Genomic DNA, 27,516 nt, shown 5'->3' with positions numbered 1-27,516 from the left:
TGAAGGTTGAGAAAAGAGAGGGTGAGGAGAGAGAAGGAGGAGGTGAAGGAGTTATAGATGAAAAGGAAAGGTGAATGACATACACCGACCATGTTCTTGTCAGAATGCCTATATTGTTGTTGTTTGAGGGGACAGAGGAGAGGGGAGGATATATTTTAGATTAGTGTTTCTGAGGAGAAGGTGGGATGGGGTGTTTAGGGTTTGGGGAAAGAGGGAGATGGAGTGATGGTTGGGCTGTGTGTATGATTTGGCAGCTGAGAAGAATAGGTGCTTGAGAGATGAGAGGATTACAGATGAGTCAGGTCACGAAATACTCCCTCCTCTCTCCCGCAATGAACTGAATGCGATTTTGGGGGGGAAATATATATGTGAAGAAAAATAACACAGGGGAAAAAAATGTAAAATTGTATAAAAATGGAAAATCCTGAGACTGAAAACAGTCAATACCAGCTCCCTTGTATGTGAATAAAATGGGAAATTGGAAACAGGAGTTGAGAATTTGTTTTATAAGATTTTATTTGAAATACAAGCAGGTCAATTCTCTGTCCTTAAGAATACGTATTTTTTGAAGTCAACGTTTTGTGGGTGTTGTCCTGACAGACATTTCACTCAATTCACAATTAATTTCTAATATTAAGTAAGCCTTTGGCTTTGACACTATGGAGATAACATTAACACTGCATGTTAGATGACAGATGGTATTTAGCAGATGATATTATAGGTGCGTGAATTAACTTACATTTGACCTTTTAATAATGTTCCCTAAAATCACTGGTAACTCAATCAACCCTGTGGTGCAGTATGATAAGCGGCTCTGTTGGCCCTCATTGTTTTATATGCTTATTGCTCTCGGTTGTTGACAGCCTATGACATGAGTACTGTATTGAAAGCAGAGGTCAGGGGTCAAGGGTCATGAATTTCACAAGGGGGTGGGGTATACGCTCTGCTTCACTTCTTAACTATGCTTACGTTGTTGTTTGAGTCTTTTCATTTGCCACTGCAGACACTGTCTGACAGGAAATCAATACTCTATTACAATGTTTATTTTTCCTTATAATGATAAGCTTGCCAGCGTTTTTAGCTGAATGACCAACAGGATATAAAAGTGCTAAATGTTACATGAATGATGGACTTTCCATTATGTAACAGCAATAAACTGAATGATGTGTGTGTGTACGTTTGAGCAGTATGTCTTTATCTATTTCTTCTGCAGGTTAGAGAGCTGTTAAAGTCACATTTTCCAAGTGGGAGAGTTTATTTTAATCCTATCTGTACATAGTCAAATTGATTGCACAGGTTATCACTACATAATGACACATTGGAGCACTGGACACAAGAGATTAGCCAGGATTCTTTGAGAATTGGTGCTGAGTAACTAACTCCTGTGTGCACTCTGACAGGGGGTAGACAGGGTAGGGGGGACTGGAGTGATAGAGGAGTGAGTGGACTCATGTTGACCCCTGACCTTTGCGAGAGGCGTCTCTGTGATAGCTGAAGCTTCTGAGGCAGCTGAACTCCAGACGAGAGGGCTCTGGCCAGGTGGGGATTCACTAGGACATTATGAGAAGTGCATGGCTCACTCACATGAAACAGGCACAATCTTTTCTGCTCACTGACAACACATTTATCTTCCTCCCTCCTTCTCTAACTCCCTCACTAACTATGACTTATTGATTATCTCTGTTTTAAATTAAAATCTGTGTGAAACATACATTATACAGTGGTAAACAAAGTTCAACTCAAGAAGAGTAAAACTCAAGTAAATAAACAAACTGCACTACTCAGTCAGTTCAGTTTTGTGTGCTCAACAAATTTGCTTAGGCATGTGTATACACTGCAGTTACATGTCAGATCCACCAGAGAGTGCTATGTAAATAGTTACACAATGCATACAGTTATACAAATGCACTGACAGGTAAGCTACACAATGTTCATTAGACTGACTGAAATGTATAGTATTTCCAGGACAGTGCCTCCGTTTGTCTACTACATGCTATATCATCTGGAAAAATGATGCAAACACTGGTATGTTTCAATTGTAATGACTTTGTTTAATGTACCTGTGATCAGATTGAGGAATGGGGACTGTGTGTGACATCCTAAACTAGTTGCTCAGTGTGTAACATCCATTAATTTCTGGTTTTAGTGTACATTAAAGATACATTCAGTATTTTGGAAGCTTGGTCATCAGGAATAAAGTGTTTTGATTGAATGGGAAGTTTGATATGTTATTTGTCCTTTTTTTGTGGTTATGCGAATAATAAATGAATAATTGATGCTTACAGTTAAATATGTGTTAATCATGCAGGTGTAAACCAAATAAACACACGCACACACACACACACACAGCTAATACAACTAGGTTTGAGAATCAGTCTCTACTTTTCTCTCTCTCTCTCTCATTCCCTCACCCCTCTATCTCTCTCTCTCTCATTTCCTCTCTCCCTCTCTGTGCCCGCTGAATGTTAGATGTCTGAACTCATTGTTGGTGTGAACACGTTGGACAGGCTGATGTTTCCCTCTCACTCTGATAGGAGGAGATATGGAACAGCTGCATTGCACCAACAGTCTGTCGTGACTTAGACAGTTATGGTGGTGTATGTCAGAAAGGGTGTGTGTGTGTGTGTGTGTGTGTGTGTGTGTGTGTATGTGTGTGTGTGTGTGTGTGTGTGTGCGTGTGTGTGAGGAAAAAAAAGTATGTGTGCACAACTCTTCGTTTGTTTATGTGTGTGGTCTCTCTGCCCTATTTTAGGATGTACACCAGCCAAATGTGCTTCTCTATACATATTCTCTATACATAGCCTCATTCATTTCCACAATAGAGCCCCTGACCAGGTGAGCCCCTAGAGACCTGTCTGCCTCAGCACAGTGTAACGTGATCAGTCCTCTAATAGCCTTATCCCTCCAGGAATACAGATAGACAGAACCCCATGAGATTCTGGAATCTCTGCTATCCATTACTGATTTAAGATTTGTCACACACCTGTGAGGTACTTTAACATACTGTAGTTTTATGGACTGGAATCGTTCAGATGCAAAATGCCGTCTTGCTGTGTGGCTTGGGGCATGATGTGAGGCTCAATATTTCATTAGTTGGTGTTCTCCTGATGATTATAATGTACTGTTACATTGTATTCCTGTTGTTGAGTGAAATTTCCCTCGGCTGCTTGCTTTATTTGTTTGGCTCCATTCTTTATATGGACTCAGAGCCTGACACCCACCTCACTCTCTCTGTTAGGGATATAGGGCTTGACCACAACAAAGTAGTGCCGGCTATTTGTCGTTCCCACGAAACCAAGTCGTACAGAGCAGGAAATTACTCAAGACTGCACTTCCCTTTGTACATCAAGGGGATGGTCTCAATATACAACTGTACAATTCCTTCATTTACTGCAGTAAGCCTAGTTATAGCTTACCAAAGTTCACTGTCTATATTGGATGCATGAGCATATTGATGTGTAGTTAGACTATTAATAGTTAAATTAGTAGTAGGATCTGTGACATTTTAATTCTAATAATTGGTTCCATTAAGGCCAAGGGACATGGCACCATGATTAGTCTGGGGCTGTTCCAATCTGAGGGATTTGCTGCTGGATTTGTTTATGCCATGCTTTAAAACTGGTCTTTCAAACTTGAGACCATCACTACGAATCGAAATAGCCCGGTAGTAACGGCGTGTTGTTGTCTGATTAATAACAGTCGTTTCAAGCTGCTGGCGGGGTGGGGCGCGCTCGGACGCGCTCATTGCGGGATAAGAAAAAAGGACACCCCACCTCCCCCCGAATAGCCTACGTGCTCGCCACCCTCCAGTATTTCCTTTCTCCCATGTGCGTGCACGTACCTTCACACCTCCCCTGCTGTCACTGTAGTCAGCTCGTCCCTCCTTTGGCACACACACATATAACTGTACACATGCGGCTGGGCGGCGAATCTTGAAAGCACTGGAAGATGGTGGCAGCAGCGGCGTTGTTAACTGTGCCTGGATAGCACACAGCGCATAATAACGGTATTGATTGAGCCGCTGGACAGAGACATAAAATAAATGGCCAGATAACGGAAAGGAGACCACCCAAAGGGAAGAAGAAACGGGGCAGGAGGATCGGACAATAAAGAACGCCCAATCCACCGTTCAGCCTTGAATTAAAGGAATCATTTAGACAGACAAGACATTCCCGCACTACTCATCCTATGCAATTGAATTAAAGTCGTGGGATAAAGAAGGCACTTTTACCGTGGGACTCGGTGGGGGAGTGTGGAGTGGAGGGGAGGGAACATATTCTAATTAGCATTGGATCTCCATGCGCTCACCGTCTGCTGTTTAATGGGGAAAATAGTGGCGTGGGAAAACTTTCCACAAGAGGGACGGAACGGGACTAGCCTACATACAATCAAGACTGCCGTTTGCCTTGTTCATGTTTGGATGACACTCAAGTTAACTGACAAATAGGCTGACACCCATGGAATTGTAGACCAAACTGCGCCAGTTATCAGGAAATGACTTGGAACATTTTGGAGACCAGGCGCTTTTTAATTATTATTTTTGTGTGATTTCATTATCAAAGCAATATTGACTCAACACAAATAGTAAGCTTGGCGCAGCTGGATAGCATTTACGCGTGCCATAACACTTGAGATTTGTAATTCAATCATATTTGATTTTTGTAATATTTTCTGTGCTCTATTCATTGCGGTCTTTAAATTGAGGACTTTTGTCGGCGCTGATATCCAGAAATTGGAGGCGCAGCTGTGGAGATTCCGGAGTGGGAACTCAGGAAAGGACGGGGCTCCATCCATGGGAATATTTACGATTAGGCCTTTTCGCTGGAAGAGCAACGAGCATGTGGGATATGGATAACGGGTTTTAGTGGACAGTTGTTGTTTTCTCTTTCTCATTGACTGGCGAGTAGCCTACCTAATTATGGTTCCACGCCTACCGCTTGCCACGGGTCTGCTGTTGCTTCTTCCTTAACTGTCGGCTTTTTTAGCGATACCAAAACAACGACAGCGAAGATTTATTTTGGGAAGACAGGGTGAAGTTGTGCACACAGTGTAGACAAAGAGCGTACGCGTGAAGTTTGGATGCATTCTTTCTTCATGGATCAGAGCTGAATGGAACGCTTTCTTCACCAGTCATAACTTTGCCTACTCATTGACTGGCCTATTTAACTTGGCTGCATAGAGCCTAGAGAAATAATGCAATAGTTTTGGCAATATGAACAAAAATGCAAATGTGATCCGGAACAATATTGGATAATATCTCAGTCATTTTTTAGAGGGATTATGACACATGGCCGAGAGAGCACGGCTGAATTGGACCAAGGCTTCGGTGAGCTGTGTCGGCAGCTTATCTAAAACCCATGTGATCAGGAGTGAGCCTTTTAAACGTTCGCCTACTTTCATTGCAGCACTACTTTACAACCCATATGACCATATTATGTAAGATTGTGACTCGTTCCAAAAATCTTTTCTAATGAGTGAAACAGAGTGTGAGCAGTTGTCAGGACTGGGGTTGCTGCAGACCAGGCTCTGGGTAAACCTTGCCGACTCAAGTGCGTCTCAACAATCGGGAAGGTAGAGGAATGCGAGTATTGACGTCATGAGGGGCAGTGATGAATTGCTCAAAATCCTGGAACGGTCTACTAGTATTAATTCCCTGCTAATTTAACAAACTTTTCCCTGGAGACGTTTTTTGTTTGTATTTTCTGTTCACTTCTTGCTTCCTCCGACCACCCCCCCATGCATTTTTTTCCTTCTCCTTTTCAGTAATTCTTGAGAGTATCACATTGTGGATACATACATTGCCTTACTTCTACCTTGCCTGAGGGTTGACATTAATTCTATCTGCAAAGTCTAATCTCCAATATATTAAAAATCAACATGGCATCTCCCCAACATCAGCAGCTGCTCCCTCACAACACAGAGGTGAGCTGTGACTCCGGTGGCGAGGGCGGCGTCTCTGTGAGGATCAGCAGTGTCAAACACAAGCATGGAGCAGGGGCGCTGGGTTCAGGGGGGGGGGGCTTCATCGGGGGGTCCAAACACTGCAAGTACAGCATCTCCTCCAGCTGTAGCTCTGGAGAGTCTGGGGTGCGGAAGCCCGTGGTGAAGGGGCTACGCACCCAGAGGAAGATGCCTCAGCTGTTTGAGAGGTCCGCGGGGCATTTCTGGGACCCCAAGTTTGACTCTCCCATCCTAGAGGAGGCGTGCAGGGAGAGGTGCTTTCCCCAGACACAGAGGCGGTTCCGCTACGTGCTGTTCTACCTGGCCGCCGCAGGCCTCCTCTGGGGGGTGTACTTTGGGGCCAACCCCGCCCGCTGTGACCGGACCGCCTTCCTGGTGCCCACTGCCTCCTTCCTCCTTTTCTGCCTCCTCCTCTTCCTCTTAACCTTCACCCGCCTCTATGCCCGGTGCTACAACCAGGCCTCGCTGCTGCTCATCGTGGTGACCTTCGCCCTCACCTTGGCGCCCCAGATTCAGACGTCTGGCTTCAGAGACCTGGAGACCTTCCCTGCTGAGGTAGAGGAGGATGTGGAAGACTTCAGTGGCATGGGGCCCAGATACAACCTGAGCTATGACAGGGCTCCGAGGGGAAGCTCCTGGGCTCCCTGTCTGTCCCCAGTAGGGACCTTCTCCCTGTGCATTGAGGAGCTCCTGCTGCTCTACAGCGTCCTCCATGTCCGGCTGTATGCCTCTGTGCTGCTGGGGCTGCTCTACTCTGTGCTCTTTGAGGCCCTGGGCTGGCTCCACCTGACCCAGGCGGCTGGGGAGGGGTGGAGCGAGGGCTTAGACTGGGACACCCTGAGCTGGCTGGCACCGGCCAAGGCCCTGCTCCACCTGTGCGCCCACGCCATCGGCATACACCTGTTCATCATGTCCGAGGTGCGCTCCCGAAGCACCTTCCTCAAGGTGGGCCAGGCCATCATGCACGGCAAGGACCTGGAGGTGGAGAAGGCCCTGAAGGAGAGGATGATCCACTCGGTCATGCCCCGGAGGGTGGCCGACGAGCTGATGAAGCAGGGGGATGAGGAGGGGGGTGAGAGCTCCGCCAAGCGGTACTCCAGCAGCGGCGCCGCGGCCGTCATTTCCAGCCCTAAGAACAACAAGCGCAAGAAGACCTCGCTCCCCCGCGGCCACCTCATATTCAGGCCCTTCAACATGAAACGCATGGAACCCGTCAGCATCCTCTTCGCAGACATCGTGGGCTTCACCAAGATGTCCGCCAACAAGTCTGCCCATGCCCTCGTGGGGCTCCTCAACGATCTGTTTGGGCGGTTCGACCGGCTGTGCGAACTGACGTGCTGTGAGAAGATCAGCACTCTAGGAGACTGTTATTACTGCGTCGCCGGTTGCCCCGAGCCTCGGCCCGACCATGCCTACTGCTGCGTTGAGATGGGTCTCGGCATGATCCAAGCCATCGAGCAGTTCTGCCAGGAGAAGAGGGAGATGGTCAACATGCGAGTGGGCGTCCACACGGGCACCGTGCTGTGTGGCATCCTGGGGATGAAGAGGTTTAAGTTTGACGTCTGGTCCAACGATGTCAACCTGGCCAACCTGATGGAGCAACTGGGCGTGGCTGGGAAGGTACACCTATCTGAGGCCACCGCCAACTTCCTGGATGACCGGTACCAGCGAGAGGACGGGAGGGTCACGGAGCGGGTCGGGCAGAGTGTGGTGGCAGACCAGCTGAAAGGTATGTAAGAGGTTGGAGGAGGTGACGTTAGGTGGGCTTCATTTAGCTATATTTATTTACATTAGGATATCATGGTGAGAAGCACAGAATGAATAAGAATGTTATTCTTTGTTTGTATAAGAGTCGACAAACGTGTTATGACAAATGTTCACACTCACTCACAGAGTGTTACTGGTGTTTTTCTGATCCAGCAAGGTCGACAGCAGTTCTACAAAATGATTGCAGTAACTGTTATGGTGCTCTACCGTAATACCTACAGTATTTGTACGTTCATAAACACTCGGACAGTTTTATGCTGTCTTGTTTATGTCCTGAACTGCACCCATCTCAGGTTTAAGGAAGAGGTTAACAACAGCCAGTATATCAATGTTGATGGGTCATCTTTTGTGGGGGGACATGACAGGAGAGACCTGGCATTGGTCAAGGTTGTCATCTGGTTACAGAATCGTATGTCATACTTGAGACGGTTGAATTGTTGGGGGTGTATTATATAACTGAACCACAGACCCCCACCCCCTCTTTCTGTCCACCCTCTGTTCCCCCATTGTCATGCTGCCTCCCAGAAGTCCTTAATGTAACCTGTTATTTTACCCTCATTCTGAACCCCAGGGGTTTGCCTCACCACTTAATGCAACTCTTTTTTTCCCTAATGGACATCTGCCAGCCGGTAGTTTCATCTGTATCTTTCTCTCTCCCTTGTAAACAGCATGACTCCAGAGACAGTAACGCGCTTTCTATTTCATTTATGCAAAGAGCCCTGATGGAACGTAACGTGGGCTTAATGGTTCTTTTCATCATAAAAGACTAACCAATCCATTATCAGCCTAGCCTCATCTTATCCACCTCATTTTTCTGGTTTTCTGCTCGAAATGACATGCCCACAGTGAATATAGAATATCTCCACAATCACAAGGGCCTTCATAATGATATTGTTATCAAATGAAAGCTAACACCTGTGGGGTGGCTGTAGAAGTATCAGAATCAAAATCTATGTTACTGTGTCAGAGCAAATAGAGCTAGAACATTATAAAACATCTCAAATTCAGTCTCCGCCTAAAAAAACAACAGCTTTTACAGTGAATATCACCTTGGAAACCTGATAACGAAGCCCAAATCATCTAGGAATCAGTACTCCAGGGTCTTATTAGTACTTGTGCCAAAGTCGATGCTAGTAATGTGAGCAAATGCAACTTTGTACCTGTTTTAGTACAGGTATGTTTAGGTGGACACCTATATGTTTAGGCCATTTGGAGATATGTTGGCACCATCTTTGACCTTTGACCTTTCTCATGTATCAGATTCTTTTTTATTTTTTTGGGGGGGGGGGGATTTTTTGGGGTTGGCCGACCAATGGTATGGAAATTCGGCGTTGAAACCGGACATGACACATTCTCCAGTTGGAGAAAACTGGATGTGACTTAGGCCGTGTTTACCGTCTCTGGAAAAAAATGGTGGCATCGTATAGCATGCAAAGTTGTGAAAAAAATGTGATATCGATGAAGAGAATTGATCGAGGTAAGCTCTTTATATCACTTCGGATGCCCATGGGGGTCCGTTGGCTCCTATGAGGTTACTAATGAATGTATGGTGTCTGTGTGGTGTGGCGTTGAAAAGCTAAATGGTAATGCAGGACTGCCACTCAAATGCCCAAATGCAAATCCCCTTTATTTTGTCTCAGGTTGGCTGTTCAGCTGGTATTACAGACACACAATGCTTTGGTTGGGTGAGCTCCTTGTTGGTGTGCGGTGAAGTGACAAGTTGTCTCATAAATGTGCACCAGAAGAATCCAAATCCGAATCAGTAGGCTTACACTCCTGCAGTGAGCATCATTTCCATGTCAAACCTTCCCGAACCTGCGTCCCATATCTAAGGGGGGAAATTGGGTTTTTCCAGCTAGCAGGTAGATGCTGGCAGTGACAGAGCCGTGTGGGATCTAGGTAAACCTCAGTGCTGTCATGGCTTCAAAGCTGGTGTGGCAGAGGGGGAAGGGTGTAGCCGATCAGCTGGAAATGATGACCAGACTCCTCTGCTACTCTTTGTCAGACAGACCTCCTGGGACTGTTTAAAATACAAACACACATACAGCCATGAAAGAGCCCTGAAACGCAAAGATGGTTTCATTTCTCATATGAGTGGTTGACCCCGTTCTGCTCCCTTTATAGGAGGGAAATGGTGTCTTTTAAATGATCCCTAGGCGACTGTCCTAGAGCGTCTGTGTGATATTTCATTTCAGTCGGCCTCCCATCTCTCCTTCGTTTTCTCTTTCTCTCTCTCTCCTCTCTGTCTTTTGCCCTCCCTCTCTCTGTCTCACAGATGCACACTGTTAAACCGTTTCACACCATCTTTGACGTGGAGTGTTTGTTTGTCTGTGACTCTGTCATTGTATTTTCATTTTTCTCATCGCCGCGGTGACGCATGTTACAATAAGGGCACAGAAACATTGTGTAACAAGGCAAACCCTGGAAGGGTTTAGATTCCAGCCAGCTGTCGACCAAATGGCTTGCCACTGTCTGTGGCGGCGTTTTCATTATTATGGCCAAGGTGTCATGCGGTTTCCCTGTCAAGGAACGAGGGTAGCCGGGGGAAAGTGCCCTTAGTCTAACTGTCGAAGCAGTGATTGAAGGCCCATCTCTTGAGCACCCGCCTTAGCACTTGCTGTCCTTGCGTGTTTTCTCTCCTAAGGATAAATGTGCTATTCCCACTCCAACCCCCCCCCCCCCCCCCCCCCCCGAGCCACCCCCCTCCCCTCCATGATGTATTCAGTTCACCTCCCTTGATTTATCCTCTCCTTGTGGATTTGCTGGCCCAGTGAGAGAGTCGCTGTCAGGAAAGTGTTCCTGTCAGGAGAGAGAATTGTGCTCCGTTGCTTTTAAAAAAAGAAAAGAAACCCTACTGTCTCTCTTGCTGTGTAAATCACTGGGGGAAGTTTGCAGGCGGATCCTGGCAGCGGCGAACCTCTCGGTTGCCCGGCCCGGGAGTAAATCGCTTTGACCCAGACGCTAATCGTTGTGCTGCTGCCCTCTCCGTGTTCTTGATGTTCTTTTGAGTTAGTTTGACGCCTCAATTTATCTAGTTTTCACTCCAGTAAGCACTTTTTTCTTCCATCATATTTTCCAAAGCCAAGATTATATTCAAGACTTTTTTGTCCACAACTGCTTCTTCATGGATTTGGAGAATTTAGACACTGCTATATATAGGCCACCCGTCCAACCTAATTATAAACAGTTTATTGTGGTGGTTAGGTGCTGGCGGGTGGCCAGAGGGTTGTCAGCTATGGTCTCAGGTGCATCCTGCTAAGCCCTTGTGCTGAGAGGAGGTCAGCTGTGTTTACAAAACCCCATGGTTAAGAAAAGGACTGAGTTGGTCAGCTGACTCTAGTTCTACACTTACAATGCTGTTAACTGATCATCTGCTATCCATTTGGATGCCCCTTATAGGAATGGTTGACAGTATGAATGTGTTACACATAAGGACTTATTCGAGATGTGGATTTTGTCAGTGCTCAGTACTAAGAAATAGGCTCAAGCAGCTAAACTGAACATGACAGGGAAGCAGGCCTTTCTGCAGGAGTACCATCGGTGATCAGACTTTAATCTCTACTGAGAGTGGTTTTAAATGTCTTCACCCCATGTTGCTTTCTAACCCCCCTACTTCTGTCTATGTGATCACCTGTGCGTGCGTGTGTGCGTGTGTGTGTATGCGGCCCCTGTTGTGGAGTGTGTCTATCTTGGTGGAAATGGGAGCTATTTTTGTCTTGTTCCTTGGAAAGTATCTGGCTGCGTCCTGCCTTTGTGGCTAATTCAGAGTGATGGCACCTGCGGAAGATTACACTGTTGGAGGAGAAATGTCAGCATGGCTCTATCTTTCTGTTGACTCTGAAATTATAGGAGAGAGGGTAGTGATGGATATCTTACCAGGGCAGGCTGTTGGAGGCAGACAGGCTCATTAATGCATGGAATGGATTGAGGAATGGTAGCAAACATTGGGAACGGTATGGATTGAGGAATGCTATCATTCCTCGTTCCATACCATGCATAACAAGGAGCCCATCTACCAATTTGTACCTCTACCAGCCTTCATTTGTTACATTTATCTGGCATTTTCTAAAGAAAGTGATTCTTATTTTAAAGATAGTTGTATGTGTCATTTGAAGCCCTTGAGACCACATTGTCCCCTTCCCCAGCATAGCCCCCCCCATCCTCAGAAACAACAGAATGCATCCCATGCTGAATTCACCGTAAGTAACATTCTAAGGTGAGGCAGTTCATCAGGTTCCTGTTAAATGTGAACATGACCTTCACCAAGTTTACTGCTGAGCACAGTCCTACTGGGGGCGGGGGGGCGTTGTATCTGATCTCCCACCCCCCCCCCACCTCTCCCGAGGGACATTTTTAATTAAGCAGGAATGGGTAATCTGGTGGGCTAAAGTGATTAATGCTAGTCATTAATGCTAGTCTAGTCATTCCCACTCATTATATCTTCCTACCCAGGCAAGCCCCGGTATTCTCCCAGCCACTAACACATCAGCTCATTGTCACATGGCTCATTCTATCATTACACATGATATTGATTGCCTATAATGGGGGGGAGAGCAGTGTTGTAGGTGTCCCGCTGCAGGTGGGGGCATGTCAGTCCTCTGGGGCAGTAGTAGCAGGGTCAACCACAGCCAGGCTCTGGCCAGGGGGGCTGGGTAACCAGGGTGGCTGGGTAACTGGCTCTGGCCAGGGGGGCTGGGTAACTGGAGCTCACCAGGCTGCTGGGGAGACCACAGACAGACAGTGTTTAACACCCTAGTCTGTCTGTCTGTCTCTCTGTCTGTCTGTCTGTCTGTCTCTGTCTGTCTGTCTGTCTCTCTGTCTGTCTGCCTGCCTGCCTGTGTGTGTATCTGTCTGTCTGCTTTCCTGCCCGTCTGTCTTTGTGTCTGTCTTTGTGTCTGTCTTTGTGTCTGTCTGTCTGCTTTCCTGTCTGTCTTTGTGTCTGTCTGTCTGTCTGCGTGCATTTGTTTTCCGATGCTTTGCTTTCCCTGTGCATGTATGTTTAGAGTACATCTTACTTCCCCGTGGATGGTTGTGTTGAAAGGGACAAGGTCAGGGTATCATAGTATACTCTATATCCCTCTGTAACACCTCAGCCAAAGCCCCCAATAAGCCTGGAGGTAATTTATGACCAGGCCTGGGAGGTCATATCAAATCTGTATGTACACACACACACACACACACACACACTTGTGTGGTCGAGCAGGGAGACAGACATGGGGAGACAGTGTGGGTAAGCTGCGGTGGCAGCTGCCCTGATGGTTTATAAGACGAAGGGTAAATAGATCCTGGGGATCACCATTACATGGCATACTGGGAGTGGGCGCGGCGGCACTTTAATCTACGCAAGGGGAGGGGGGGGGGGCATGACTACACAGAGACTGGGGGGGGCACATGACTACAGAGAGACTGGGGGGGGGGACATGACCACAGAGACTGGGGGGGGGACATGACTACACAGAGACTGGGGGGGGACATGACTACATAGAGACTGGGGGGGGGACATGACCACACAGAGACTGGGGGGGGACATGACTACAGAGAGACTGGGGGGGGACATGACTACACAGAGACTGGGGGGGGGACATGACCACACAGAGACTGGGGGGGGACATGACTACACAGAGACTGGGGGGGGGCATGACTACACAGAGACTGGGGGGGGGCATGACTACACAGAGACTGGGGGGGGACATGACTACACAGAGACTGGGGGGGGGGGACATGACGACACAGAGACTGGGGGGGGGGGACATGACTACACAGAGACTGGGGGGGGACATGACTACACAGAGACTGGGGGGGGGGACATGACTACACAGAGACTGGGGGGGGACATGACTACACAGAGACTGGGGGGGGACATGACTACACAGAGACTGGGGGGGGGGGACATGACTACACAGAGACTGGGGGGGGGACATGACTACACAGAGACTGGGGGGGGACATGACTACATAGAGACTGGGGGGGGACATGACTACACAGAGACTGGGGTGCGGGGGACATGACTACATAGAGACTGGGGGGGGACATGACTACACAGAGACTGGGGGGGGACATGACTACACAGAGACTGGGGGGGGACATGACTACACAGAGACTGGGGGGGGGACATGACTACACAGAGACTGGGGGGGGACATGACTACACAGAGACTGGGGGCGGGGGACATGACTACACAGAGACTGGGCGGGGGGACATGACTACACAGAGACTGGGGGGGGGACATGACTACACAGAGACTGGGGGGGGGACATGACTACACAGAGACTGGGGGGGGGACATGACTACACAGAGACTGGGGGGGGACATGACTACATAGAGACTGGGGGGGGGACATGACTACACAGAGACTGGGGGGGGGGGCATGACTACACAGAGACTGGGGGGGGACATGACTACACAGAGACTGGGGGGGACGGGACATGACTACACAGAGACTGGGGGGGGGACATGACTACACAAAGACTGGTGGGGGGACATGACTACACAGAGACTGGGGTGCGGGGGACATGACTACATAGAGACTGGTGGGGGGACATGACTACATAGAGACTGGTGGGGGGGGACATGACGACACAGAGACTGGGGGGGGGGACATGACTACACAGAGACTGGGGGGGGGACATGACTACACAGAGACTGGGGGGGGGGACATGACTACAGAGAGACTGGGGGGGGGACATGACTACATAGAGACTGGGGGGGGACATGACTACACAGAGACTGGGGGGGGGGACATGACTACACAGAGACTGGGGGGGGACATGACTACAGAGAGACTGGGGGGGGACATGACTACACAGAGACTGGGGGGGGACATGACTACACAGAGACTGGGGGGGGGGACATGACTACACAGAGACTGGGGTGCGGGGGACATGACTACACAGAGACTGGGGGGGGGACATGACTACACAGAGACTGGGGGGGGACATGACTACACAGAGACTGGGGGGGGGGACATGACTACACAGAGACTGGGGGGGGACATGACTACACAGAGACTGGGGGGGGGGACATGACTACACAGAGACTGGGGGGGGGGACATGACTACACAGAGACTGGGGGGGGACATGACTACACAGAGACTGGGGGGGGGACATGACTACACAGAGACTGGGGGGGGACATGACTACACAGAGACTGGGGGGGGACATGACTACAGAGACTGGGGGGGGGGACATGACTACACAGAGACTGGGGGGGGGACATGACTACACAGAGACTGGGTGGGGGGGGGACATGACTACACAGAGACTGGGTGGGGGGGGACATGACTACACAGAGACTGGGGGGGGGGGACATGACTACACAGAGACTGGGGGGGGGACATGACTACAGAGAGACTGGGGGGGGGACATGACTACACAGAGACTGGGGGGGGACATGACTACACAGAGACTGGGGGGGGACATGACTACACAGAGACTGGGGGGGGACATGACTACACAGAGACTGGGGGGGGACATGACTACACAGAGACTGGGGGGGGGACATGACTACACAGAGACTGGGGGGGGGGACATGACTACACAGAGACTGGGGGGGGGACATGACTACACAGAGACTGGGGGGGGGGACATGACTACATAGAGACTGGGGCGGGGGACATGACTACACAGAGACTGGGGGGGGACATGACTACATAGAGACTGGGGGGGGGGACATGACTACACAGAGACTGGGGGGGGGACATGACTACACAGAGACTGGGGGGGGGGGGCATGACTACAGAGAGACTGGGGGGGGGGACATGACTACACAGAGACTGGGGGGGGACATGACTACACAGAGACTGGGGGGGGGGGGGACATGACTACACAGAGACTGGGGGGGGACATGACTACACAGAGACTGCGGGGGGGGGACATGACTACATAGAGACTGGGGGGGGACATGACTACACAGAGACTGGGGGGGGGACATGACTACACAGAGACTGGGGGGGGGACATGACTACACAGAGACTGGGGGGGGACATGACTACACAGAGACTGGGGGGGGGACATGACTACATAGAGACTGGGGGGGGGACATGACTACACAGAGACTGGGGGGGGGACATGACTACACAGAGACTGGGGGGGGGACATGACTACACAGAGACTGGGGGGGGGACATGACTACACAGAGACTGGGGGGGGACATGACTACACAGAGACTGGGGGGGGACATGACTACACAGAGACTGGGGGGGGGGGACATGACTACACAGAGACTGGGGGGGGACATGACTACACAGAGACTGGGGGGGGACATGACTACACAGAGACTGGGGGGGGACATGACTACACAGAGACTGGGGGGGGGACATGACTACATAGAGACTGGGGGGGGACATGACTACACAGAGACTGGGGTGGGGACATGACTACACAGAGACTGGGGGGGGACATGACTACACAGAGACTGGGGGGGGACATGACTACACAGAGACTGGGGGGGGGACATGACTACACAGAGACTGGGGGGGGGACATGACTACACAGAGACTGGAGGGGGACATGACTACACAGAGACTGGGGGGGGGACATGACTACACAGAGACTGGGGGGGGGACATGACTACACAGAGACTGGGGGTGGGGACATGACTACACAGAGACTGGGGGGGGGACATGACTACACAGAGACTGGGGGGGGACATGACTACACAGAGACTGGGGGGGGACATGACTACACAGAGACTGGGGGGGGGACATGACTACACAGAGACTGGGGGGGGACATGACTACACAGAGACTGGGGGGGGGACATGACTACACAGAGACTGGGGGGGGGACATGACTACACAGAGACTGGGGGGGGGGACATGACTACACAGAGACTGGGGGGGGGACATGACTACACAGAGACTGGGGGGGGGGACATGACTACATAGAGACTGGGGGGGGGACATGACTACACAGAGACTGGGGGGGGGGACATGACTACACAGAGACTGGGGGGGGGGGACATGACTACATAGAGACTGGGGGGGGGACATGACTACACAGAGACTGGGGGGGGGGACATGACTACACAGAGACTGGGGGGGGACATGACTACACAGAGACTGGGGGGGGGGGACATGACGACACAGAGACTGGGGGGGGGACATGACTACATAGAGACTGGGGGGGGGACATGACTACACAGAGACTGGGGGGGACATGACTACACAGAGACTGGGGGGGGGACATGACTACACAGAGACTGGTGGGGGGGGACATGACTACACAGAGACTGGGGGGGGGGGGGGGGGGGGGGCATGACTACAGAGACTGGGGGGGACGGGACGGGACATGACTACATGTCGACATGCCCCCCCTTCTCTTCTGTATTGTACTGCAGTCACCCGGAGATGCAACACAACACAATATAGCGCCTTCAGCCAGGCTTGACTGACTGAAACGAGCTAAAATCACCTCATGTCACGCAGCATGAATCTGGCTCCATAACGTCGAAGGTTACTGCAGAATAACAATACGGTAATTAGGCCAAGTTGTGTTTTTACTGCGCCAGCCCAGCCCAGTGTTTTAAGTGAAGCTAATCAGTTGTTCTGTGTCACTGCCTCCAGTGCAGTTGCTCAGCAATATCCGGCGACCCTGTTCAAAAGCAGTATTGCTGCTCAGCAAGACCCCCCTCCCCCCCCACACACACACACACAGTGACACACACACACACACACACACAGTGACACACACAGTGACACACACACAGACACACACACACACACAGTGTCTCACACACACACACACACACAGTGACACACACATTGACGCACACACACACACACACACACACAGTGACACACACACACACACACACACACAGTGACACACACACAGACACACACACACACACAGTGACACACACATTGACGCACACACACACACACACACACCCACACACACACACAATGACGCACACACACCACACACACACACACACAGACACACACACACACACACACAGTGACGCACACACACCACACACACACACAATGACGCACACACACCACACACACACACACACACACACACACACGCACACACAGTAACACACACAGTGACACACACACAGTGTCTCACACACCCTAGAGAGAACCGCGGGACAAGCAGGGGGTAAGACATTGAGTTCAGCTCAGTCAGAGAGCCGAGCAGACATCAACAGCGCTCCAAGGGACATCTCTGTGTCTGGGCGTCCTGCCTCCCTAACAATCTGACTGACACAGTTCAGCCCTGGGGGAGGGTGACGGAGAGAGACAGAAATCAGAAAACACCGCTGTCGGTTAAAGTAACACAGGGGCCCTTCACATCCCACCGCCGACGTTTCTATCTGTGGCCACGGCTGTCTCCCAGGGTTAGCTCAGTGCAGCGCCCTGCCAGAGGTCTGCTGGGGTAACGCACAAGGATGGGTACTAAGTGGGAGATGGGCGGCTATTTTGAAACGGGTGATGATTAGCAGCATGTGTGCGCGTGTGCGCACGTGCGTGTATGTGTGTGTGTGCGCATGTGTGTGCGCGTGTGTGTGCGTGCACGTGTGCGTGCGTGTGTGCGTGCGTGCGTGCGCGCGTGTGCGTGTCAAGTTTTGGCTGGTCTGTTAGCCCACAAGGGCAGTGGTCAAGTATCCTGGCCATGAGCTGGACTGGGTGGGAGGGGGTTACTGGTGGGGAGATGGTGGGGGCAGAGTTGGGGTGGGGGAGGAGGAGGGGGTGGGGGAGGGGGAGGGCAACCAGCTGTTCAGCTTTGGCTGCTGGTTACAGAGGTCACTGCCAGCTCTCTCCTCATCAAGGACCACTGCAACAACTCTTGCCATGTGGGCTTTATGTCTTTAATCCCATTTTTATTTTTATCCCTCTCTTTCTGTTCTCTCCTGGCGTAGCCCCTTACTCTGTGCTGTGTTGGAGTGTCACGAAAGTGACCAGCTTTATGATTTATGATTATTATAATTTTTTAGATATCTTTTTAGGGCATTTCTGCTTTAATGGGATAGAGACAGTAGAGATTGACAGGAAGGATGAGTGAGAGAGAGGAGGGATTACATGCAGGATATATCGACGGCCGGAGTCAAACCAGGGACCTTGCGATGACATAGCTGACGTCTTAGTGCGCCACTGGGGGCCACTAAGGGCCACTGAGGGCCACTAAGCACCCCCCTGATTTATGAATTATTATTCCTTTATTCGAAACAATCACATATGCACCAGCCATCGAGTTGTGTCCAAGGAGTGAGATGGGAGAGTGTATGCACTCACTGAACTGTAATGTCTTTTGATTCAAAGCGTCAGCCTGAATGGCACATATATTATTCCCTGGCTATTTCTAGGTTTTATCGGCTGCATTAATTGGCCTCTAAACTGGAGGGCGTGATGAATGTAGGGCAGCCATGCGGTGGGTTGTGGTGGGCACCAGAGAGATTTACTCTCTGCTGTAATTAGTCCATCTATCAGGGGGTGGAGAGGGCTGTGGTCGCAGAGGAGATGGGATCATAGAGGGTTTAGCGTCCCTTGGTGATGTTCTCAGCAGGAACGTCAACTCACTGTCATTTCTAGGACACGGTTCAAACAAGGGTCTTAAAGGTGAAGTTGAAACAAGGGTCTTAAAGGTGAAGTTCACTTTAAGACAGTGTGCAGGTTGATATTTGTTAGATTAGGAAAGATGCATACATGCCTAATTGTGTACTGAAATGTAGCTTTTTCTTCTATTACAAGGATACATAAGGGTCAAGGTACCAAATACCACAGTAGGATAGAGACACATTGGAACATTTGTGATGGCAGCTGGCGAAAGCGGGAACAAGTCGGCAACTGAGCAAATGTTCAGACTTTTATTCTGGAAAATGTAAAAAATGTCATCGACATTGACATAAATTACATTGTTGAAAATCACATTTACGGACATAGGAGAGAGAGACAGAGACAGAGACAGAGACAGAGACAGACACCCTCTCTCCTTGAGGTTCTTTCACATGGCCTGTGTGTTGATCCAGCTGGCAGAGGGACAGTGCCAGCCTCAGCAGAACGCATGGGGGAACATTTCCCCGAGCAGCACCACAGGGACACATAAACCATCCTAGCTTGGAGGTCCCAGGGAGGGTAATTACCATGGCAACAGGCTACGGGGGGGGTCCAGGGTAAGGGTCTTTTTCAAACTGACGGTAGAGAATGTGTAAGTCTGCATTGACATTGACTGTGTTTTGCCTTTTCATCCTGCGATAAAGGCGCCGGTTTGAAGGTTTTCTTTTGTCTGCGTACAACAGACTCTAAGAAGACACACAGTTTGTTCTGTGCTCCGCAGACACAAACACACACTCTCTGTCTCCAACAAATGCTTTAATTAGACCTCCAATGACACGCTGGGTTATATACTGTAACTGAACTCTGTTCTGAGGTGACAGATGATGATGGTATTAGGAGTCACTCATGAGTCACTGATAATCAAGGCTATAGAAAACACTGTCTCCTCCACACGGACACGCTGCCTCTAATACCTGACATTGAGCAATAGAGCAATTCACAAGTCCGCACGCGCACCCACACACACACACACACCACACACTTGTATGCACACACGTACTCACATATGCACGCACGCACACACACACACACACACACACACACCACACACATGTATGCACACACACACTCACATACACACACACACACACACGCGCGCGCGCGCACACACGGCTGCCTCTGCTCTAGAGTGGCTCGTTAGTGTGCGCGGTAGGGAGCTTGTGTGATAAATGGCTGTGTGAATTATGAATGAGAGAGGACGGGGAGCCGGTCCACCCTCCAGCCTGCTGCTGCTGAAAGACACAGGAGTGCCAGCACAGATTCCTCTCCTTGGAGAGTGAGAGTGAGAGTGTGTGTGCGTGTGCGTGTGCGTGTGTGTTTATTAGCGCTTGACATAAGCATCGCCCGGAGCACAGGCTGTGAAATATGGTTGGGTGGGGAGCGTCTGTGTTGTTTTGGCCTCCAACTCTCGCCGCTTCAAAGGAAACCGGAGAGGATTTTTGTCCCAACAACTCTCTTTTTTGGGAGAACGTCGACTGGTTTATAACCTGTTATCCTTCCCCGTGCCCCGCCCGTTTTTAAACACCTCACACGGCCAGCTATCATCACATCATAATTACAGGCTGTTTATTCCATATCATACACACCATCTGTGTTGTAGATTCGAATCAAGGGTACGTTTGAATGCCTTTCAGGTGATTATTCGAGTGTGTCGAATAAGTGTTGAATACTGCGGAACGGGTGCTTTCACAGCCTATCGTAGTGAGGCAGGCAGGATTATTATTTTTTTGCTGGTCTGCCCCCCCCCCCCCCCCCCCCCCTCCTTCTTCCCTCTCTCATGCCCCAGGCGCTCATCTTCTGTTCCCATCAAGGCCAGTTCTCTCTGGTTCCCGTCTAGCTGCCTACTGCTGCTGTTGATGCCTCATTCTTTATGGCCCCTGGGGTTCCCACAGTGTGTCTGTGTGTGTGCATGGGTGTGTGTGTGTGTGTGTGTGTGTGTGTGTGTGTGTGTGTGTGTGTGTGCAATGGAGGGTTTGATGTATCGCTGACTGAAAGGCCAGGCAGGACCTTCGTCTTCGCTTTCTGTCAATTTGTTTCTCTCTCTCTCCTCCTCCTCCTCCTCTGTCTCCCCCTCTCCTTCTTTTTACTTCTTAAAGACCGAGCCCTTTTCTCTCTCTTTCATCTTTATCTCTCCACTGTCTCTTGGTTCAGTCTCCCCCCTCCCCACTCTCTTTTTTAAAATGACAAGACTCTATTTTTGGGGGGGGGTTTGTTGATGTAACCATCTTATCTGATGGTTGTTAGATTTGTTCCGGTGTGCTTGTCTTTGCCCGATCGTTGGATTGGATTGGCCAATCTTGTCCGCCTTTTAGGTCGATAACGCAATTGTGGACGGATCACCAGGAACTCCTCTCACTCAGGACAGGAAGTGTGAATCAACTGTCCCTCTTGCCAGTTTACTGTAAATTGACTCTGAGGTGTGTCGCCAGTACCATGGAAACCAGAACATTACTCGTACAAAACTCAACAGCTGAGCTGACTGTGCCATGTCAGAGATGGGGGGTTGGGGGGGCTTTGGGGGGGCTTTGATTCAGCTGGGGATACAGGGCGGAAGATAGGCTTACAGTAATCAGAGAGAGAAAACATTTTCACACACACACACACACACACACACACACACAGCCAATGACCGCTTGCACCTCCTGATGTAGAATAATAGCTATGTATTAGCATCCCTGTTATACTCCCACTTTAGCTAATCAGGCGTCTCTAACAGTCCTGTGGGAGTTGCTGCTCCTTGCAGCCGTAGATTCATTTTAATAATAACCCACATGAAGATGCTGGTGGAGGGAGGGAGGGAGGGAGGGAGAGAGGGAGGGAGAGCCACAACAATAACCTGCTGAGTAAGCATAGACTCCTGCCAGCAATCTGAGTATAGAGGAGGGAAGGCGGAAGTGTGTTGATGGGGTGTATCGGGGTGTACTGGGGTCAGAAAGAAGGACGATGGAACACTTAAGGGCCCCCAATTGTGATTCAGCAAATACTGCTGAGCAGAGAAAAAATACTCTGAATACTCTTTTTTATTTTTTATTTGAACAAATTTCAGTTTAGAGAACTGCAGTTATTCAATCAGAGTTTGTGCAAACAGTGTGAAAATGCTTTGCATGTCACAGGAACTCTGGATGCAGTATTCCAAACTCCCATCGGATGATTTCTCATCCAAATCAGAATCATCAGAAATATGAAGGGGAAGATGGCAGAGTTTGCCCCAATGGGAGCTGCCCTGAGGCACATCATCTTAATCCAAGACCGTTCCTAGAAGAATACGTCTCATTTGAATAAATTAGTTATGAGATGCACTTATATATAAAATGCTGGGTAGGTTTCTGCTTTATGACTTGATTTGGCTGGTTGGGAGGAATGCATTTGGAAATGGAGCTCCAGCCTCCTAGTCGCTTGCTAGCCCTCCGGATGAGCTTGTGAGAGGATGGAGAGGAGGGTCTTGGCTCCTAGCCTGTGTGCCCTGGGAGGCTAGGAGACTGGATGTTATTCATCCCTCACTCACAAGACTTATTGACATCTGCTCTCACTGTGATGGAATAGGATGCAGACAGAGAAAGAGATGGGGAGAGCTAATGGGAGAGAGAGAGAGAGAGAGAGAGAGAGAGAGAGAGAGAGAGAGAGAGAGAGAGAGAGAGAGAGAGAGAGGGAGAGGGAGAGGGAGAGGGAGAGGGAGAGGGAGAGGGAGAGGGAGAGGGAGAGGGAGAGGGAGAGGGAGAGAGAGAGAGAGAGAGAGAGAGAGAGAGAGAGAGAGAGAGAGAGAGAGAGAGAGAGAGAGAGAGAGAGAGAGAGAGAGAGAGAGAGAGAGAGAGAGAGAGAGAGAGAGAGAGAGAGAGAGAGAGAGAGAGAGAGAGAGAGAGAGAGAGAGAGAGAGAGAGAGAGAGAGAGAGAGAGAGAGAGAGAGAGAGAGCGATTGACCCAGAGGAAACAGCGAGGAAGGACAGAGAGAGGAAGCAGTGAGAGAGCTAAAGATTTTTGTATGATGTCAACCGACAGTATTGTTCTCTCAGAGAGCCTTGACAGCCAATAGGGAGGGAGGGACAGAGAGATCGAATTGGACACAGAGAAAGGAATAGAAAGTTAGAATTAGGACACAGGGAGAAAGAGAGGGGGTGGGGGGAGGGGAGAGTTGGAGAAAGTTACGCAGCGGTGGACATAGGAGAAAGATGGATGGGTTATTGAGAGGAGGGAGAGTTAAAGATTTTGGCATGATGTCAACTGTGTCTATTGTTGTTTGAGCTGGCCATGGAGAGAGGCCAAAGTGAGTGACAGAGCGAGGAAGAGAGAGACTGCTTCCGATACAGTGTCCAAATACGGCTCTGTCCACTCCAATGCAGCACATTTACTGGATGAAGGGAGAGAGGGATGAGAGAGAGAGAGAGAGGGAGGGCAGGAGAGAGAGAGGGCAGGAGAAAGAAAGAGGGATTGGGAGGGATGGCAACAGAGAGAGAGGGAGGGAGGGAGATTGAAAGAGTGAAAAAGAGAGAGGGCATCTCTGTGAAACCTACTGCCTGTTGTTTGACAGCGACTGCGTGTGTTTGTGAAGAGGCTTGTAAAACAGACAGATTCTGTGACGCAGACTCCAGAGTTGGGAATGGAGAGCTGCAGCATCTCAGCATCTTCTTTTTTTTCCTGAGGTTGAAAAAACAATCGGTTGACAAGGCCCAGGTGGTGAGTTTCTACTAACCCTAACCCTAACCCTAACCTTAACCCGAACCGAGCTGGGCCCGTTAAGATGATGCCCGAGCCTAAGCATTTTATGAGCCAGAGCGCGAAAAAATAAATAAATGTCCGCCGTGCCTTTCCCCAGAGATGATATTGGATTGCTCATAGCAGTACAGTACAGAAAGCCACAAATGAAGAAGAGCGGAAAGAGAGACCTCTGGGAAAACTCACCTTAGTTATCAACTGTAGCTTACTGGACTTGCCTTTATAGAAAACCTTCTAGATTACCACAAATGCACCTGATCTGTCTGCTGTTGCCTGTCTTTGTGTTTGTGTAACTTGTGATAAGCCTTGATGCCGTAGCAAAGCCAATGATATGCAGGCATCCTTGGTCAGGTGCATGTGAAGAGAGCATGGCAGAGCGGCGGCATGTTAGTGACTAGCAATGTTGATCCATATTCCGCAGCCTATATAAACCAAGAGGAGAGAGGTCAGTAACCTAACTGCAGCAGAGGGTGGGCAAGTCACAGTCACGCAAGAATATATACGGAGAAATGTTGACGCTCAGCCCTTTCGCGGCAAACCCCGTGTGTAGCCTTTGTGTGTGTCCTAGATAGTTGAAGAGAGGGATGGGGAGAGTTAATGGGGAGGGGGAGAGGGGGCTGGTGGGGTGGAAGTGAGCGATTGACCCAGAGGAAACAGCGAGAGGTAGGACAGATAGAGGAAGCAGAAGAGAGCTAAAGATTTTTGAATGATGTCAACTGAGGGTATTGTTCTCTCTCTCTCTCTCTCTCTCTCTCTCTCTCTCTCTCTCTCTCTCTTTCTCTCTCTCAAAGAGCCGTGACAGCCAATAGGGAGGGAGGGGCAGAGAGATCGAATTGGACACAGAGAAAGGGATAGAAAGTTTAGAACTAGTACACACACAGAGAGAGGGGGGGGTGGGGGGGGGAGGGGGGGGAGGTGGAGGGAGTTACGCAGCAATAGATAGAGAAGAAACAGGCCCCACTTGAAAATTCGATGTTTAACAATTCTCTTGTTACTCTGTTTCATACACATTATATATGCACACTAGTGTTGATATCTAATGTACCAGCTATACAGGCGCATATACTCCTAGTTTTCCCTACAATAAGACTCACTCACACTAGTACACACACACACACACACACACACACACACACAAACGTATAGTAAATGGAGCAAAGTATGTGCCTAGTCCCATGTATTATTCAAAGGTTTAGTGTTAGCAAACACTGTGCCCACGCTGTTTTCCGGCTTCAAAGCGTGTTCTATAATTTGACATTCTTTCACAGTGGGGAGATGCTGGAGGAAGGTTGCTGCTTGTTCCGTCTGTCCTGACTTGAGACGTTCGGAGTCTTTCTTTCTCCGCCAGACTAGAAATACATTGGGAATGACTCAAACTGCAGCAGCTCAGCAGAAATGATTCAGCAGCATTTACAGGGAAAGTCATCGCCTCTGGGTCACAACACACAGACACACGCACACGCACGCGCACACACACACCCACACCCACACCCACACCCACACCCACACACACGCAGACATACTCTTGTTAGCTCACCCCACTTGACACTAACTGCCATAAACGGGACTGTTTAATCCCCTGGGTGATGTCCTGAAGAAAAAAACCCTGTCTCACATTTCTTGACAGAATGAGAGCATTCATAGCCTATACGGCATGGACAATATTATTATGCTCCCCCTGTCTATCAGCCCTGATAGTTATTCTCTCTCTTGCTCACTCACTCACTTGCACGCGCACACTAACACACGCGCGCACACACACACACACACAGAGACACACACAGAGACACACACACACACACACTCCCTCTTTCCACTCTTTAGCCTGAACTATACCAAACCTCCTGTCTCACCTCACTCCTCTCCTCTCGTCCTGCTGGAGTGGGGAAGTCATGCAGACAGGTCGCCTCCTGTCCCCGCCCCCCCCCCCCCACACACACACACACACAGAGGCAGGATGTGCTTCCTGGAGGGAAGGGGGGAGGGGGTAGGGTAGGTGGTTGTGGCAGGGTGTGGGAGTGGTTGGTGCTTGTTAAGTGCTGGCACACTGCAGAGAGCTTCCTGAAGGAGGGCTGGCAAGGCGGGCATGTGGGCAGCACGTCCTGCCACCTGCTCCCCCTGCCCCCCCCGCGGTACCTGTCTCTGCCTGGGAACACAGCCACGATCAGATGATCAGGGCCGCAGCGTGGGGGTCTCTGTGGCACGGCTCTGCCAACCCCGCCCCGCGCCATGTCCCTCCTCCGGCTCTTTGCTTTTCGGCGAAAAAAAATCGACTTCACCTTCCGACTGTGTCCTATTCCTCCCCCTCTTAGAAGGGAAAAGGGAAGTTCAATGAAAAGTGGCGCCGCTTTGTTATGGCCGCCCGAAGCTCGTTTAGCGTCCCTCAAGGCGAGCGGCTCGATGAAAGCTTTTTCCTTTTCGTTCCTTAATACGTCTGGCAGAAACGGACAGCGTGTTTTTCCCCCGTCTCTTATTCTGTGTCTCTCTGGCTAGAGGGTTAGAAACTTGTTCCGTCGTTATTTGCCACAGACACCACCTACGCTCAGAGAAGTGATCTGAGCGTAGGTGGTGTCTGTGGTGTCCAGGCCTTTTGTTCGGGAGGGTTCTTGTCTGAGCTTGCTCTCATTTTCTCTGGTGATTGATTGTGCCAGTTGAGTGTGAGTGCGCCCTGTGTTCCAGTCACGACATGTAGCGCGGCAGTGGTTGTCTCTTTGTGTGTGTGTATGTGCGTGTGTGTGTGGCTGCTGGGTGGACATGGAGAAGCTCTCCACACTGGCCCCTCTCAATAGTGTGGACAGGGGACGGGGGAGGGTGGGGGGGAGGACGAGGGGGGACGCTGGGGTCAGGGACCACCATTGTCCCATAAGTGTCACAGATGAGATGAGGGGAGAGGAAGGGCGGGGGAGAGGGAGGAGGGAAGAGGCGAGGGTTGTTGTTTGTGTGAACTTAAGTGCTACTCTCATGGGGGCGCTGAGCCCCCCTTGTTGGAGAGAGAGTTAATGTGGTGGAGCTCTCAGAGGGAAAAGGTCATCTACTGTACCTATCAACAGATAAATGAACCACTCTGTACATAGAGCTACAGAGATGAGCCTCATCTTATTTTACTATGCAGAGCATTTTGCACTATTGAAGCCACTGTAGTACGACTGGCTACTACCATCACTTAATTACTTAATTACTTATTTTACTGACTTTATTATCGTGATTTTGGATCTTGATCCTGCAATGCCAATGTTGAGAAACCAAAACCAAAGAATTTTACTCTTGTGTACTCTGGGAAGTAATAAAAGCTGATTTTTATTAGGATTCTCTCATCACCAACACCCTTATATTACCCAGAGAGAGAGACTGACAAGAGACAGAGAGAGACAGAATGAGACGGAGACAGACAAAGTCCCCACAACTTACAGCACAATCCAACTAACCCCCCCCCCCCCCCGGTCGATAGGAGCATGGCGCTACATGTCTGTCAGGTCTTTGCCATGTTAAGTGGCTCCTCATATAACAGTGTCGGT

At 49.9% G+C, this 27,516-nt stretch overlaps 1 protein-coding gene across 1 annotated transcript in view; it reads left to right on the top strand.

Annotated features, from left to right (window-relative positions):
* Positions 1-5,877: 5,877 nt before the first annotated feature.
* The window catches only part of LOC308150399 (adenylate cyclase 9), a gene marked incomplete at both ends in the record, with an annotated part of 35,224 nt that continues 13,585 nt past the window's right edge, over positions 5,878-27,516 (top strand). The window contains one exon of the mRNA XM_080523238.1: positions 5,878-7,690. Coding sequence (XP_080379364.1) covers positions 5,878-7,690 — 1,813 coding nt within the window. The remainder of the gene's footprint in view (positions 7,691-27,516) is intronic.

This window comes from Nansenia antarctica, assembly GCF_963989245.1.
Source record: "Nansenia antarctica genome assembly, chromosome: 2".
NCBI lineage: Eukaryota > Metazoa > Chordata > Actinopteri > Argentiniformes > Microstomatidae > Nansenia > Nansenia antarctica.
The sequence above is the reverse complement of the archived record's forward strand: the minus strand, read 5'-3'. Positions and strand labels throughout refer to the sequence as shown.